Here is a 16,726-nt window from a genome sequence, read left to right on the forward strand (position 1 = left end):
GGATGGAAGAAAAAAACACCCCTCAGTGTGCGTTCTCAGCGAGGTGCACTTACCGCGTTGGTTAAGGACTGCAGATAGGAAACTCTCCACCGCTGCAGTGGCGAAAAGGAAAAAAAAAAAAAAATAATAAAATAATAATAATAATTAAATAAAAAACCTTCAAGCAGGAACAGAAATAGGACCTACGTGAAAGACGGAGTATCCGTTGCAAAGACAAGGAACGACCGTGTGAAGTGGTGGAAACGTGGCGGAATAATCTATGTGGCCCAAACTGGCTATCCCCTTTTTTCGACCCCATCCCATCAGAGAATTGACATACGGGGAGCAGCTTCACAAAAAAGGGAAGATACACATGTGGAGGAAGGAGCGAAGTGTAACGATCAGAAGAAAAATATATCTTTCGAGGGGAAAGAAAAAATTGGTAATATAGGAACAGACCAACCATGGAGAATAGTCCAACGCAGATAAAACAAAAAGTGGTCACTGGGAACGATCCGTCTAGTATGAAGAGAAAGCAGCAGACTTGTAGGAGTCTCCCCCAGAGTGAAAGAAGCCAAAGGGGAATAAGCAGAAAAGTTAGCACAGTAGGAGTGACATCCGAATATGTTCTGGGGGAGGAACAAAAAAGTGGTGATATCCCCCCGACAGGGAATCACATCCATCCTGATAGTGTCAACTATGGGAAGATAGTCAGTTTCGAGGAAGGGGCCTTTTCCAAAGAGCAAAGGTGGAATGCCCAAGGAAGCGTCTCCACGAACGCATATTCCCACCACTGCAGCGTTGATGAGAGCACCTCGCGTCAAAACAGCAATGAAGGTTATCTCTCCGTGTGCACTTCCCTGGAGGTGGAGGGAGAAAGGACTGATCTGCTTTACAATCAAAGTAGCACTCTAAAGGAGGACAATAACACGTTCCTATTAGAGCATGAAATATTTTTTGCAAAGGATGAGTTAGTTGACGTGAAAGGTGAAAATCAGTCTCGTCAGAGAAGTAAGCTAAATGGAGGTGGGGGTAAAAAGAGGGACCTTGTGTCTACTAACGAGGCATTAAAAAAGGGGAAGTACCCATCTGGGGATGTTGCTACTAATTCAAAGAACACCCATGAGGATAAAACGATTGTTCATAGAAGGAGGAATTCAGTGGGGAGGTCTCCCAAATGTGAGGGTGCTAACCCTGCGAGGTGCAACACGTCTGATAGGGCACATGATCAAAAGTTGAAAAGGGAATCCACCCACGTGATTTTAGAGGAAGCCCCCGTTAGTGGGAAGGGAAGGACTTCCAATTCGGGTAAGATTAAAGTAGCAGATCAGAAAATAAGCAACGCCTCGTCGTACGATAAACGGAAGAGGGAAGAATATGTTTCCACTTCGAATTACAGGTCAGATAATTTTACGTCTGGAGATAAAATGGACTGTAGAAACGACACCTTTTGTTATGAGAATAGCTTACAGAGTAGTCTGTCCAAGAGTGCCCATAGTTCTAGCTTGGTGGACTATGTCACTTCTCAAAATAGTAGCCTCACTACTGAGTATGGGGAGCAGTTTCCGGAGGGGACTCCTTACAAGAGCGAACGCACCACGGGTAGTCCCCCTTGCGATAAGCCTTCTTACTTAAGTAGGGAAGTGCAAGACAGTCTCTACAATTCCGTGGTGCAGAACATGGAAAGGGAAATTATGATCTTGAACGGGTTCGAGCAGGGGCAGGTTACAACGGATCGAGGCAAGGTAGTGAAAGACGTAAAAGTGGATGATATACAGTTGGACAAGGGGAAACTTCCCCCAGTGGAAGCCTACCCTGCGAAATGCACCACATCAGAAGAAGACGCCGTGAGAATATTTTTCAAGGGGGACAGAAGATTCTTCAACTTTGATCTCCCCGCTAGCGAAATAATCGAACGGAAGAGCTTTGAAATACTCGAAATGATTAGCGAAGGAAGTTTCGGCACGGTTTACAAAGCACTGTGGCAGAAGAAAATCGTTGCCGTGAAAAAGTCTCACATCCACATGTCCCTGGAGGGCATGCGTTCCATCGTGCGCGAGGTGAATACGTACCGCTCCGTTTCGCACGATAACATTGTAAAGTATTACGGTAGGGCAAGCGAACTAGAGTATGCATTTTCGCGGTTATTCGATTGTGCGATTTAGCGGTTCTTTGACTGCATAGTTTTGTACCAAGCGGGTTCAACGTAGCTTTATGCTTTTCCTATTTGTCCCCTTCGCAGGAGTCTGCATAGACGAATCCTTCATAGGGATCGTCCTGGAGTATGTCCCCAGAGGGAACGTCTTCGATATGTTGTACAATGGCACGCTGGTTGTTCCTTACGAGGTTCGCCTGCATATGGCTGTCCAGCTCGTGCAAGTGGTTAAGTACCTTCACTCGGTTAAGCGGTTCGTCCACCGGGATTTGAAAACGAGTAACTTTTTGTTTGACGAGGAGGTAAGCGGGGGGGGGAAACTACCTAAACTGAGCGGAGCGGGGGAGAGGGACATGAGACCTGCCCATTAAATATTCGTGTGTTGATCACTCAATGTAGATCGATTCCCCCGCAGTGCACTTTTCCATTTCATGCTGTGTCACCTCATGCTGCGCTTCCCCACCCCTGCAGTACAACCTAAAAATATGCGATTTCGGAAAAACGAGGAAGTTAAACACAGACGGGAAAATTATTTTAGAGGACAACGGGGGCTCCCCCAGATACATGGCCCCGGAGTGTTTCATCGAAGGTAGCACTGATGAGGGAATTGTGGACGTTCGTGTGTGTGAGTGGCATAACTCTGCTTACCATGCGGTGGTAAATAGCAACCAGTTTGCTTTGTTCACCTCGTGACGATTTGTGAGAAGACATCCATTATAGATTTTCACCCTTCGTGGGAGTGCTTTCCAATTTAATGATCCAAGATATGTCCACTCATTGATTTTCCATTCGTAAATTTTTTTTTTCCTTTTGTTATTTTTTGCGATGCCTACAATGATTATCACCTGTTCTCTTCTTCCCCCTTTGCAGGGAACTCCATAAATGAGAAGTCAGACATCTGGGGCCTGGCGTGTTGCCTGATTGAGATTTTCGCCAACCAAATTCCGTTTCAGCATATAAAGCATAAGGAAGGTAAGAGGGAGTAAGGTGGCATCGGGAGAGTGGCGTGAGCGAATGGACAAGTCATGGACGTAAACTATATGCTTTGGTGCACTGGTCACGTGCATATTCATGCGCCCCCCGCACACACCTTCCCTTCTCAGATGTTGTAGTAGAAATTTTGGTGAACAAGAAGAAGCCGAATGTGCCTAACTGCTTCCACCCCAAATTGCATAAACTGTTGGAGAGGAGTTTCTGCACAGACCCAGAGGAAAGACCCTCATGCGAGGAATACCTACAATTGCTTCTCGAGTATTATGAAAACAGCTGAGGATGTTAAAAGAAAAAAAAAAAAAACATAAACGCCATTTGCAAGAGGTTTATACCACCTTTTTTTGTCCGTGTTGAGGGGGACACTTATCTGATTATGCGCGATTGATGAACTCCGTTGATCAACCTTGTCATTTTTTTTTTTTTTTTTAATGTGTACTGATATACTTTCCCCCCTTTGGGAACCTTTTTTATAGATTTTATTACATTCCACGAATTTGCATAAAAACGATTGGTGAGAATGGCATAACTGAGGAAGTGTCCTAAATTCGCAATTGGCATGTTTGTCTTTTTTTTTCCAACATAGTTGTCTCCGCTGGGCAACACAATGTTTGTTCTCCCCTTGTGAGCGGATGAACAGGTAGAATTTAAACTGTTAACACTTACGGAATTGGGGGGAAGGGCAGTAATGTACGTCCATTTTGTAGAACCTAAACGGAATTGGGAGGGCTCTTTGTTCGAAGAAGAGGTGGAGAAATTTTTCTTACTGCCATTTTGGTAGGACGCACAAAATACGCTTACAGTGGAGATAAGTTGTAACTCAGTGGTGTAGCTAGCCATTTTGAAGTAGCCAATTGGGAATTAAAAAAAAAAAAAAAAAAAAAAAAAAAATACAATTATAACTATAATTATATATAGTGAAAAAAGCTAGCTCTCTTGTCTAGCTTTTTTGTGAGTACAATTTTTACTCCTAGACAAGTCATATGCACATTTTAAAATTTAAAAAAAAAAAAAAAAAAAAAAAAAAAACGTTGTAGGTCTGTTGGGCCAGGACAATGGCTATCAGCTGGTTGAGGTGTGGTAAAGAAGGATCATATGAATATTAATTTAATTATAAAAGTTTTTTTTTTTTAAAGATTATTTTTGTTTTCAATTTAACTTTATGGTTCCGCCCATTTTGACAATTATTCCGAATTTATCTGCTTCAATTTTTTCGTGTTTCCTATCCGTTTTTGTCACAACAGTGTCTATCCGAGGAGGGCCACTTTGTACGAGTCTTTTCCAATTGCTTCATTTTTTTTCGTTCTTTTTATTCGTTCCTTTTTTTCGTTTCGTTTTTTCGCTCATTTAAATTGTTCACCTTCGCGCGCGTGTCCACCCAAGCGTGCCCAAGTTGACCACCCACTCTTGCGAATAAGGCAGTTGGAATTTTCCCCCGTAAGAGGGCAACACAGACGGAGAGGAGAAATAATCAAAGGTGGAAAAAAAAAAAAAATAATAAAGTAACAATAAAGTAACAATAAAGTAGTAATAAATAACAACACAAAATGAAAGGTGCACATGCCGTGTCCTGCTTGATCCTCTTGTTGGGTTATGTCCAAAGTTCCGTGTCGGCAAAAATGAACGTTATGTCGCACAATTCTGCCGTTCCCAGAACTGACGGCGAAGAAGGCTCCGACGAGAAAGTTATAACGTGCATCACTAAATATATCATTAAAGGAGACTTAGAAATTGACGATGGAGGGTTTTGTAGCAGCAGCATAGGTTCGCAATCCCCGCCAGGATCATGCGCTGATGGGGCAGCCAACCCAGGAAATTATTGTGATAACTATTATGATATAACTTTACTTGTTGAGGAGTCTAGCTTTGTTCAGAAAGATTACTGGAAGAAAGGAACGATCCCCTTTTTAGAATCCATGGTTAGGAATGCCCGAGTGAGTAAGGACAAAGCACACATGTCCATAGTGCTCTTTGCGCGAGACCCACGTGTTATCGTCCCATTCACTGATGAGGTTAGTCAAGATAAGGATAAGTTGATTGAGAGAGTTCGAGCCATAGATGACGTAGGAACTAGTCCTGACACGCTGTATGCATATGCTTTGGAACACACGTTGGAGCACGTCATTTTTGGGGAGGGTACCAGGAAGGATGCACCGAAGGTTGTAGTCCTGTTTTACTACGGATTTGACTATGGAGCAAATAAGAGCCTCATCCCTGACGTGGTGGAAGATTACAGACAGAAGAACATCAAACTGGTGATAGTTGGAATCGCCTTAGGTAACAGGGACAACGCATACTTGCTTGGGGGTTGTGCCATCGGTGACGATAACTGCGCGAACGTGATATTTAAGCCCTGGGACTTTGTAATTCCTGCAGCCGCGGAGGTGAAGGCGAAAATATGCAGCGAGGGAGATTCCGCCTCTACGGACTGAAAAGGGTGGAATGCCCCCTAGCGCGCGGCTCGGAGTGGGCAAGTGAAGATGCCCAAATATATTTGAAGGCGCCTGAATGTATCCGAAGATGCGCCAATTTGTCCCGATTTTACACAATATGCAAATGCTCACCGCATGCCAGTCGTTTCGAACTCCCACGTGGGGTAGATGCCTGTCGGTCGAGCGTTATGTTACGACTGGGCTGCGCTTTTACGAGGCAAGGGACCACCTCCGTATGGCCAATCTTTATTGCATTTGCGCGCAAAAGAGTTTCACTTGTGTGTGCATATACATCTGCACACGAGCATCTATGTGTTGGCCATGTGCCCTTTGGTGGAAACACCTGAGTGCATTCGAATGTGCACAAGTGCAAATTTACATGTACATGCGTAACTAAGAAACTACAATATATACTGAATAGGTAGGTTTGAAAAGAGACAAGGGAGGAAAAAAAGAAAAAAAAAAGGAGCGCTCGTAAGGTAAAGCTGTTGTGGGGCTTTTTTTTATAGTGTTCGCTTTTTTTGTGTTGTAAGTTTACGAGTGGTGTAATTCTTCCCGTCGGCGAAGTCCATTTTGGTGGGAAGGTTGGGGAAGGCTAATTCTTTATTTGGGTGGGTGGTCTCAAATCGCAAGAAGTGAGAATTCCCCAATGCAGTGTGATTCCTCCTCTATTCGATAATTAAAGGGAGTTATTCGAGTTGACCTTGTTTGGGAGAGGCGTAAAAAAAAAAAAAAAAAAAAAAAATTGCGACATAATTTGTGTAGTAGCGTTTTAGAAAAATGCATATGGTGAATGTGTTTTGTTTCCCTTTAGAGAGGGTAAAATGAAGCGTTTTTTTTTTTCAATAGGATGGCTTTTTTTTTGGAGGGACTAATTTGGAATATTTTTACGATATGAGCAGGTTTGTTTTAAATGACCATGTTAAGGGCAATAATTATTGACCTCTATAGGGGAATGGAAGATTTTTTATGAAGAAAATACACAAAAGGGATGGAAACAAAGTGGAAAAACGTACATTATATATATATATATTTTTCTTTTTGCGTTATTTTGTACACTTATTTGTTTCAAATATGAGTGTAAAGGGTGAACAAGTGCGAACATATTTAGTGCGCGGTTGTGATGAGCGTGAGATTTGCGCCCAAATTTGGGGGATCCTTTGGAATGTTTTTTCCTTATGAGGCGGAAACAGACTTAGCTAGTAGGAAGTGGCGTGCACTATGGCGCTGCCTTGATGAGGAATTACTAAATTTGGGAGGATGGCTGGAACATTAGTACTGTACACAAATATTGGGAATCACCAAAAATGGGGCAAGCCATTTTTGGGGTTGAAGAATAGGCAAGGTGTGTTCAAGGAAAATGGGCGCTCGCAGGGGCACATAGAAAGATATTACGTTCACGAGAGGTACACTATTGATATTGAAAATATAACTCAATGGAAAAGATTTGATAGTGAATATCAGGTTCTTACAAAAGATAAGATAATTATTCTGAGGTTCTTAAATACATAGCAGCTCGAGGTGTAATCAATTAGGTGACTAGGTATTAGTACAATTGACTAATCTCAGCTTAGCGAACGATATCTTGCATGAACATGTTGTGACTGTGAAATGGGATAAGGAAAGCAACGATAGAGAAGTAATTTAAAGTATAACTAATTTAGTAACGAAAGTAAAGTTAAAGTAATTATAGTGGAACGGAAAAGACACATTTAGTGAGCATTTAAAGAGTGGCAATGTTATAAACTGCTTGAAAGCTGATGGCATGTTTTTATGCATCCCTCTTAAGTAACCTTTTTTTAAAGGTAATTGTGATAAAGGCAAGTATAAAAGAATGAACGTGGAAAGTTAAAGTTATAAAGGACCAATTTTTTAATTTCCCCCTTAAATCGGCACAATATAGGAAAGGAAATGATACGATGCAACCACCCATCCTTTTTTAAGGTTTTTTGAAACGGCACAACGAAAAATTAAGGAAAGTTTATTTGTTTGATATATAGCTAACTACTCGTAATAAGACTGTGTTGAAAAGTATAGATATTTTAATGGCATATTTGCCTAAGCCTCGTAAGAGGAGCAATATATTTTTAAGGCTAAAAGGTAAGGTACCCAACCGAACACACAGATAGGTATATTTACATAATAGTATTGTGAATTTTTATTTACCACGCATTAGAATAGTATTTCACTTGCAACCGCTTGAACTAAGTTAAACGCATCAACGCTTTGCATATTGCATAGGATTGGCGTATAGAACTCTGCTTTTTTAGTATTAACCTATTCCGACACGCAGAGGTGTAGAAGTCTCTGTTTCAGTGTGCAGTTTTATACTCTCCACATCTGTGCAGAATGTTCTCATCCAGCCGTGAACGATCCTTTTTTTTTTGAACAACCTTAACGATGGATGTCTTGGTTCCTACGGCGAGGAAGGCCGCAATTAAACGCGATATATGTGACACGAATTTGAATAAACGAATTCCTGAATATTCTCCGTGAATCATCTATTTAGCCGAACGCATGAATGAAAAAGTGCTCATCAATCTTGCTGAAAGGAAAGGGTAGCCATTTACAGCAGATGATGATACTTCTGTTTTTATAAGTTTGCACCAGGGGGAGGGAAAAATTGGAGTAAAAAAAAGGTAAAAGGGTTATATAAGCAAGTAGGAATTTTATTCATATGAGCTTTTTAATACCTTTCACCCCTTTTTTTTTTCCTTTTTTTCCTTCCGTCCCTGTAATGCACATTTTTGAATACTAAGCCACATTCACACACTGGCGTTTTTTTTAAGTAATTAATACGGTTTTTTAAGTGTTTCCGCCAGGAGGAAGAAATCCCCGCAATTGCCCATAAGCGATTGGATCTTATTTATTCAGAATTTAATTTTCAAGGCGTCAAAAATGTCCCTTGCTACAGAGCATGATAGAAACCTTACTTGTTAAGTCTTCATGTTTCGGTTCAATGTTGGATACCAATTGTCGGGGTATATGCGTGTCTAAATTGATTGGGGCGAGGAGGTAAACTGTGGTTGTGAGAGGAATTACGGGAAGTGCTTCTGCGAAGTGGAAAAATTGATATACAAGATACTCTCTCGAGCGTCTTGTTTTTTTTTTTTTCCATCAGCATGCTCTTCTTCTTTTTTCTTTTTTGCTTCCACTTTTTATCTCCTTTGACTCAATAACACGCACGAAACTGAGTAGGATTGCTGTGACAATGCTCGTGCCGTATCTGATTGCATTAGAACGGATAACCTGTGTGGGCAGTGGATTCGAAATGAGTTCTTCCGGGTGTTTTGTGGCTGACAAAAACAATCTGGGAAAGTTTTAGTAGTCTTGTTACCCCATATATATTTTATATATATGCTACGACGGACCCAGGGTTGATTAAGGCGGGTTGGAAAAGGGGAGCTGCATTCACCTTACTGGTATAGATCCCAGAACGTGGGTGCCCTCTTTTTTTATTTTCCTTCTCTGGCACCTTAATCAACATTGGAGTTATCTACTTTAGAAAGCGACATAAGTTCGTAGCTAGTACCCATACAGTTTTACTAAACAAAAAAGCGTCAGAGCTAGTAATGTATCATCTTTTTGAGGTGATATAGGAACGTAATGACACTTTTTTGTTCAGTCTAACTGATATGGCAAACGGTCAGCTGTGTCGTCAAACATGTTTCATCGTTTTTTTTTTTAAAAAAAGATGGACATGCATTTTTAAAGTTAGTTCTCTGGCGTATAGCACGAATGGAAATGCACGGTATTTGTAGCAACCGTTTTTTCATACCTATACAAACTAGGAAGTATTCAAAATATAAGGCAGAAGGGCATATCCACTGAAAATTAAAAAATTAAGTGGAAGAAAAGAAAATAACAATGATTCCTTTAGTAACGCCGAGTGAACAAGGAAAAGCTCAAGCTGAAAATCTTTCAATAGAAAGAGGACACCTTACGGGGGTGACTTTTCCTCTTTTCTGTAAAGAGTTGTAGCATTATAAATGAGAGATGATTATATAGTATTACTAGTTGGTTTACATAAATATATAGCATATCAGTAAACTTCCTTGAAAATTTTAAAACCATATTTTATTTTACAAGAAAACGAAATTTTTTAAATGCAGGATAGCATTCCCATAGAGGGTGAAAGGCCCGTAGGTTTCTGTAAATAAGTATGTAAAAGAGTGTAGTCTGGGGGGCGCAGCGGAGAAAGATCTTTTCCCCCTCCCCATTCTATATCTCTTTATTTTTCTCGGATATCTTTCATTTAAGAGTTGTGTTCATGAAATTGGAGCACTAATATATGTGATGCATGGGAAGGGTTTTTTGGTGGTGCTGTGGGTTTTTGGTCTGTCCTACACGAGGCTTTGCCTGTACCGATGAGTGTGCAGGGGGAGTAAGGTACGGATAGAATCATAACTTATACACGGTGGTACGCCCCCTTCTTTCAACCTTTTTTTTCTTTTTTAAGGATAAATTGTTGTTGTTTAATCACATAAAGCTAAATATTCGTAGGAGACCGATAGCAAACAAGTACCGTAAGGGAAAGATGAAATAGTACTCAGGAATGAGCGATTAAATAGTACCTGAAATCGTTAAGGTGGAACGGATTAAGGAAGAGAAAAAGTAAGGTAAAACGTTTCCTTCTTTCGGCTTGCTTTCTCTAGGTGTCACATCTGCCACTGGAACTGGTTCTTCCAGAGTTTGAACAGAGTATTATATACCTGCTTTCTTACCAGCGCGAGACACTTCGCAGTGGGTTCCCTGGCACAGAGACATGACTGGGGAATGTGGAACGGTTATCTTATTTAAAGAAACATCAGTGAAGGCTATTTTTTTTATTTTAGGGGACGTTGCAGAGTGCGAAGCGGACACGGGGATGTGGGGGAGAAAAAAGGAAAGAAGGAGAAGGAGGCACACATATATGTACATATATATATATATATACTATTGGGTGTTTGATACCCACTTCGTGTGGTGTTTTCTTCCCCAATTGTAATGTATATGTATGTATGTATGTGTGTGTGTGTTTTTTTTTCTTTTCTTTTTTTGACCTCTTCCCCCGGTTTTCCCCCTGGCTAAGGAGGGGCGACACAATAATTTGTGATAAATTTCACATTGATATTATGTCGGTTTCGCCACACAGTTGAAGGAACTTTTTGCTCTCTCCACTGTGTAAGCACGTTATTCCCCCCTTTACTGAGGTAGTTTTAGAAAATAGTAAAAAAGCGGATGCGAAAGCGGACCTTTTTACTTTTTTAAGATGTTTCTAAAAAGGTCTTCCTTAACCCACTCGTCTTGAAACACGAACCAAGGAGTTTAGCAGATATGCAAGCGAACGTGACAACATGTATATGTGAAGTGATTAAACATACGACTGAGGTGCTTAGTAGTGGTGCCCATGAGCTAAGCGAAACGCACCAAAGCAAGTTTTCGCGTTGTGGTTTTAAATAGATCGCCTTTGTAGATTTGAAATCCCTATCTCGTGTTGTGTTTATATATAAACCAACGGAAAGAAAAAAAGAACGAGCCGTGGAATTTAATGCATACAATTACGGTAAAAGTTAGTAATCTAATTGTTGCTTAACTACCGTAGGAGCATATATGCTAGGACCCGAGAGGCTTTGAACTAAAAGTCGCGTTGAAGTCCAGAATTTGCCACATGAATTTCAACTGGGAGGGTTGTTATTTCATTTTGTGTGCATTTAGGATAGTTCACATCAACCGCGCTTTTAGGGGTACACGTATCCAATGAACACGTGCGTTGCCTTAACTGAAAAGCCTATTAGCTGGTTATTTTCGAAAGATCTCTCAGGATCGCTGGAGTTGATTGTTATAATTTTACCAGGTAGAGACAATGATTAAAGGACTCAGGGAAATGTATTTCCCTTGACCTATTCTCAAACTCCCAATGGGTAAGAAAAGGGGCTAAAATAACTTTATTGTATTTTTGTCCATTAAATGAAATAACTCCAAGTGGGCCACTTTTGGTAAAGCAGAACTGGCAATGAGGGATGATCCTAATGCCTGGATAAGGTGCCTAAATATTCGCTCATGAGATCCCATAAGAAGGTGTTGATTCGTGATAACAGTAGGACGGTACTCATAGAAGTTGAGATCCGCTAAGAAGTGTGTAACAACTCACCTACCGAATGAACTAGCCCTGAAAATGGATGGCGCTAAAGCGGATTACCGATACCAGGCCATAAAAGAAGCACAATGGAATATTTTCATTCTGTAACACTTTTATGAGTAGAAAATCGTGGGGTTTTGTGCAGAAGCGAAATACGTGAGTATTCGTGGAACATATCCCTAGTGCAGATCTTGGTGGAAGTAGCAAATATTCAAATGAAATACTTTGAAGGGCCTATCAAGTATAATTAAATCGTATTGTTATACGGATAAACTTTCCAAATGCCTATTGCCATATCCTCCTTATGGAACCAACATGGTAGCCGCTCCCCCGGAATCACCTTTTTTTTGCTTCCAAACTTCATACGAAGGGAGGAAACAAAAAAAAAGTGCATTTGTGAATAGTGCGGAAGGTTTCGCAAAAGACCCGCTAAGTGCAAAATTGTCTTCATAGATTTATTGCGCACTGTGGTTGAGCGTTTCCTTTTCTGCTTTTTCAGTTTCGCGGGGAAATCAGGTTTATAAACCCTGAGCAATTAATTTTTCGAGCTCATACTTAAAGCTGGCGACAGGATTATTTTTTATAATTTTTGAAATTCTATCGAAGATGATTCTCTCCCATCGGTGTGCAGATAGGTGTGCGTATACTGTTGTTTGTGGTAAATAAATATTTTATATTTTTTTGCTGCTTTCATCTGGTACTACCCATCCCCTGATGCATAGCCTGCAAAATATAAGTGAAGCAAAATCTCGGAGTACAGGTTGCTTTTAAACCTTGCGTAGATGAGAGTGCATATATTTGCAGAATTGTTACAAATTTTTTTAATTTGTGAACATAGTATGTTAAATATAATGCCGTTTTTGCTGAAGCCTTTGGAACGGGATAGGGAAATGGAGAAGTAAAAAAAAAAAAAAAAAAAAAAATGAAAAAAATATCATAAATAAAATTAAGCATAGGTATGAGGTTACTTCTGAAGTGTTTTACTTCTATGTTGTTCCTCTCTTGTAAGTCTTAATTTCATTTTTGATTTGCTGCTTTTTTCATTTTTTTTTTTTTTTTTTTTTTTTACATGTCTCGTCTTCCCAATGCTGCTTTCCCATGTATTCCTTTGTGCGCACTATAATAGGCCTAATTCGCAGTATATTTATATACGCAGTCGAATTATCCTTTTGGAAGGGTTGTCGTGTGTAAAATGGTAGAAATTGAAAAACAACGAATCATGTTACTATAAGTAACCTGTCAGGGGTTTCCTAGGCGCTTATGACCTGCGGGTCTCTGTCGTTTGTAGATGCATCCGTTTCAGGTAGACGGTACCATGTATGGTGATGGATTTTATCCTCATCTATTCGTGTGCTCGATTAATTAAACTAAAGTAGTATCTGTGGGCAGGAATTTTTTATCCACGCAACGGTTGATAGCCATAGGCCTTAAAGTTTACAACTTATAGATAGAGAGCAAGTCGTATGAGGGGAGTAAGAAAACTGCAGCAGGGGGATATATGATTGTTGCGGTGGTAAGGAGTGCTACATATTGTAGTAATATACATATATGTATCGCGTCTTACCACCAGAACAGTTATATTTCCCCCTCTCAGCCGTAACTTTTTTCTTTTATAAGAGGAAGTTTGCTCTGATAACATAGGAACGGGGCTACTATATATAAAAAAGGGCGAAATGGAACATAGAGAATTGGGATCAGGTATAAGGGACATGTAAAGGGGTCTCTATCCGTCTAGTTCGTCGGTTTTTTATAGCCTGTCAGCATCGTTCACCGTTTTGGTTAAGCTGTGCAGATATTGTGGCTTGAGAAAAATAACATAGGGAGTAGAAATTCTATGACCTGTACTATTATGTCTCCCATTATTGATGCTAAAGCTTGCTATGTATTATCAGAGCTGGATCGGAACAAGAATAAAATGAGAAGGGGGGAAATTACAAAATCTACCCGGTTGTATAGGAAAATCATGTGTCATTGGTTTTTTATGACCTCCTAAAGGGGAGAAAAGAAGAACCGAAGAGATGACCGTTTCTGTCCGATGCTTAGGGATTGTGTCCTTTGGTAGATATTCCCCATAAACGGTAGTGGTAAGCACAGGTGCACGTATACACTCATGCATATTAGGTTATGCTTTAAGTGTAGCTGCTGCTTCCTGTATTTTTACCCTTCCGTGGCAAAGGCCAGGATTCATAAAAAAGTGAAATTCCTATGCCAATCAGAGTTGTGCCATTTTGCACCCTGCAATTTGATACGTGAATTTGAATGGAGTAACCTCACCCAAATGTATAAGAGAGGGGGGTAGATTTTCCCAGTACTTCTTGTGCTCATCCCTCTACTATAAAATATACTTGCTATCTAGCGAAACCGCATCCAAGGAAAAACAGGCTTGGAATGTCAGTAAAGGATATTGAAGACCTTGTATGTGTAACTTGGCTCTTACTTTGATCTGCTGAACGACTCAAGAGGTGTAGAGAATATTTATATAAGTGGGAGTAGAAGCATAATTTTGCGCTGGAGAAATTATGCATTATACGACAGTGAAATACCACTACTTTTGAGGCTGTTCAGCTAACCCGTTAAAAAGATTGGGAGGGGAGTGCCTGCAACACTATTAGAGAGAAGTTGCTTTGGGATACTTTTTCTATAAACGTGCACAAATGTGTGTATGAGAAATGGGGAAGGGGTTTAAAAAATGAATAACCCTTTTGGTTGATTTTTTTTTTTTTTCCCCTCTTCATCCCCCCAGTTAAACGGAGACACATCAAGGTGAAGAGTGCAGCGAGCGGATGATGCGAGGGCCCAACTGATAAGGAGTGAAAAGCAGATTGACCAGTCGAGGGCAAGCTCAAGGAGAACAGAAATCTCCTGTAGACCGGAAAAAGAAAAAACGGATATGTTTGCTTTTATGTGTAGCTATGATTGTTATGCATACTCATCCTCGCAAGATATATTTTTTCCCCTTTTTACATTTAAAGAAAGGCAGAATTAGCTCCTTATATGTACCAAATGTTTAGAAGGGTTTATCTGAGAAAGGTTACTACACAGGGATAACTGGCTTGCGGCTACCGAGCGATTTTAGCGACGTGGCTTTTTGATAATTGAATGAAGGCTCTTCCTATCATTGGGACGCAGAAGTCTCAAAGTGTCGGATTGTTCACTCCGCTAAGAGGGAACGAGTGCCTAGAATTTAGAGACCTTCATGAGACAGGTCATATTGAAAAAAAAATCCTTACTGATGAAACTAACATAAGAGACTGATATTATATCGTCTATCAAAATGTGACAGTAGGCCATCTTAGTACGAGAGGAATGGTTGGCCCAGACAATTGGTACAGCAATTGGTTGACAAACCTTTGTTGCGAAGCTAAGTCTGTTGGATAATGGCTGAACGCCTCTTAAGCCAGAACCCATGCTGATTAATTATTTTGTGTTCGATTTTCCTTACACTACTTTTTTTACGATTGTAAAGAAGGACAATATATATGAACCCATATTTTTATATGAATTCATAAATAATCCCTTTAGGGCGAATTTTGGCTAGATATGTACTTTCTCCGGTACATTGTGTCAAATGAGCTTTTAACTGCTGAATACATAAGGAAAACCTTTTTTGTTTGTATACCACATTGCTGTTCTCCGGGTGCTGTAAACATGAAAGTAAACTTTGTTTTACGATCTGTTGAGGCTCATCCTGGGTGATCATTTTTTTCAAAACAAAGCGGTGAAGTTTGTGCTACCTTATGAAAGGGGCGCATACACACACTCGCTAGGGCTACATACGCGCATACAGCGAAACAGCGAACAGCGCAGCCCGCCAGTACAATTTTCAAGTATCAATTGTTGGCCAGAAGTGGCCGCCCAAGTTGGGCTATATGTGGCTTTGCCACTGCAAGGTTGGGTGTGTACGTGGGGATATACCAGGGGACTATGCCCCATGGTCTGCCTTTTGGCATTTACAAAGTGTGGATCCCTATGGTCGTAGAGTTTCCCACTTTTGATGTGAACCGTTGCAGGGGACCACCTGGAGTGGTGTACCTTAGGGGGAAAGTGCCAATTATGGTTCATACACAACAGAGTTGAGCGATGAGTGGGAAATATATTCCTCCAAGCATATATAGCGCATGGGTGTGGTAAGCATTAGTGGTGCGTATGACATACAAGCACGAACTGGTACAAGAATGGGGGCGGCCTTTTCCTGAAGTGACGGCTTAACCTTTTCACCATGACCTTGGCCTTATCGTGTAAAGTGTTTCCATCCCACAGAATAAAATTTTGCCCCAGATTTGCGCTCTTTACAGCGTACTTCGTAACACACTTTCGCACGCGCGGTTAAGCTGGACAAACAGAACATTGTGTGCTAAAACGTTGCTATGGTCACTCACTACGCGTGGATTCAACTTACGCTTGATCAGCTGGGATGGAAATATCAACGGTGAAGTGAGAAATACCACAAAGGAGTTCCCTATATATGATGGAAAAGGCGACCCCATGGATGGCCCTGTTGCAACCGAGTTAGTGCACGTGAAGAGATGCTTCCACCTAGGCAGCACCATTTTGTTAACACTTATCGGGGGGTCATTCGGGAAAATGTGAACTTTGCTTCGTCAGGATACGCTACTGCTGTGATGGGAGGCAGATAACAGCAAGGTGGAAGGAGCGAAGCATACACACGAGTGTTCATGGGGGGGTTAATTATTTAACCATCCAAAGTAAGCCTAATGGTTAGCACATAACATTGTGGAATGTTACAGGTGGGCTGAACGTTTGAATAAGTTAAGGCATAAAATGTTTCTTTCCGTATTGCAGAGATGTATATATAAAGCCTTTTTTTTTGGAGAGTGTAGTAATACGGTAGTTATGAAAGTTAGAGTGTGAAAAAATGTGCTTGTTTTAGTGTGTGTGTAGGGAGTCATGCACAAGGTGATTTTGTGCATACCAGTGTTAGCAGACTGGTAGTGCTTCGTACGACTGAATGGGATGATAAAAGGGGTCGACTATGTCATATGTGCATAAATGATAGGACTAGCGGAGGAAGAAATGGAGCTGGAAAGG

At 40.7% G+C, this 16,726-nt stretch overlaps 2 protein-coding genes and 1 non-coding gene across 3 annotated transcripts, besides 1 other annotated feature; all 3 read left to right on the plus strand.

Annotated features, from left to right (window-relative positions):
* Positions 1 to 443: 443 nt before the first annotated feature.
* PCOAH_00002120 (Protein kinase) lies at positions 444 to 3,404 on the plus strand (the record flags this gene model as incomplete). The annotated part of the gene is made up of 5 exons (XM_020057029.1): positions 444 to 2,088; positions 2,222 to 2,436; positions 2,606 to 2,723; positions 3,005 to 3,106; positions 3,238 to 3,404. 5 exons carry the CDS (start codon positions 444 to 446, stop codon positions 3,402 to 3,404), a joined length of 2,247 nt encoding a protein of 748 aa, XP_019912462.1.
* A 1,267-nt stretch (positions 3,405 to 4,671) lies between these two features.
* PCOAH_00002130 (Uncharacterized protein) lies at positions 4,672 to 5,556 on the plus strand (the record flags this gene model as incomplete). The annotated part of the gene is made up of 1 exon (XM_020057030.1): positions 4,672 to 5,556. One exon carries the CDS (start codon positions 4,672 to 4,674, stop codon positions 5,554 to 5,556), a length of 885 nt encoding a protein of 294 aa, XP_019912594.1.
* A 2,388-nt stretch (positions 5,557 to 7,944) lies between these two features.
* Positions 7,945 to 8,067: a sequence feature (region similar to 5.8S rRNA too short to be annotated as ribosomal RNA; manual annotation; PCOAH_00002134).
* A 1,285-nt stretch (positions 8,068 to 9,352) lies between these two features.
* PCOAH_00002135 lies at positions 9,353 to 15,136 on the plus strand (the record flags this gene model as incomplete). The annotated part of the gene is made up of 1 exon (XR_002198252.1): positions 9,353 to 15,136. It is a non-coding gene; the product is annotated as a 28S ribosomal RNA (ribosomal RNA).
* Positions 15,137 to 16,726: the final 1,590 nt, after the last annotated feature.

Source organism: Plasmodium coatneyi, chromosome 1, assembly GCF_001680005.1.
Source record: "Plasmodium coatneyi strain Hackeri chromosome 1, complete sequence".
Lineage (NCBI taxonomy): Eukaryota > Apicomplexa > Aconoidasida > Haemosporida > Plasmodiidae > Plasmodium > Plasmodium coatneyi.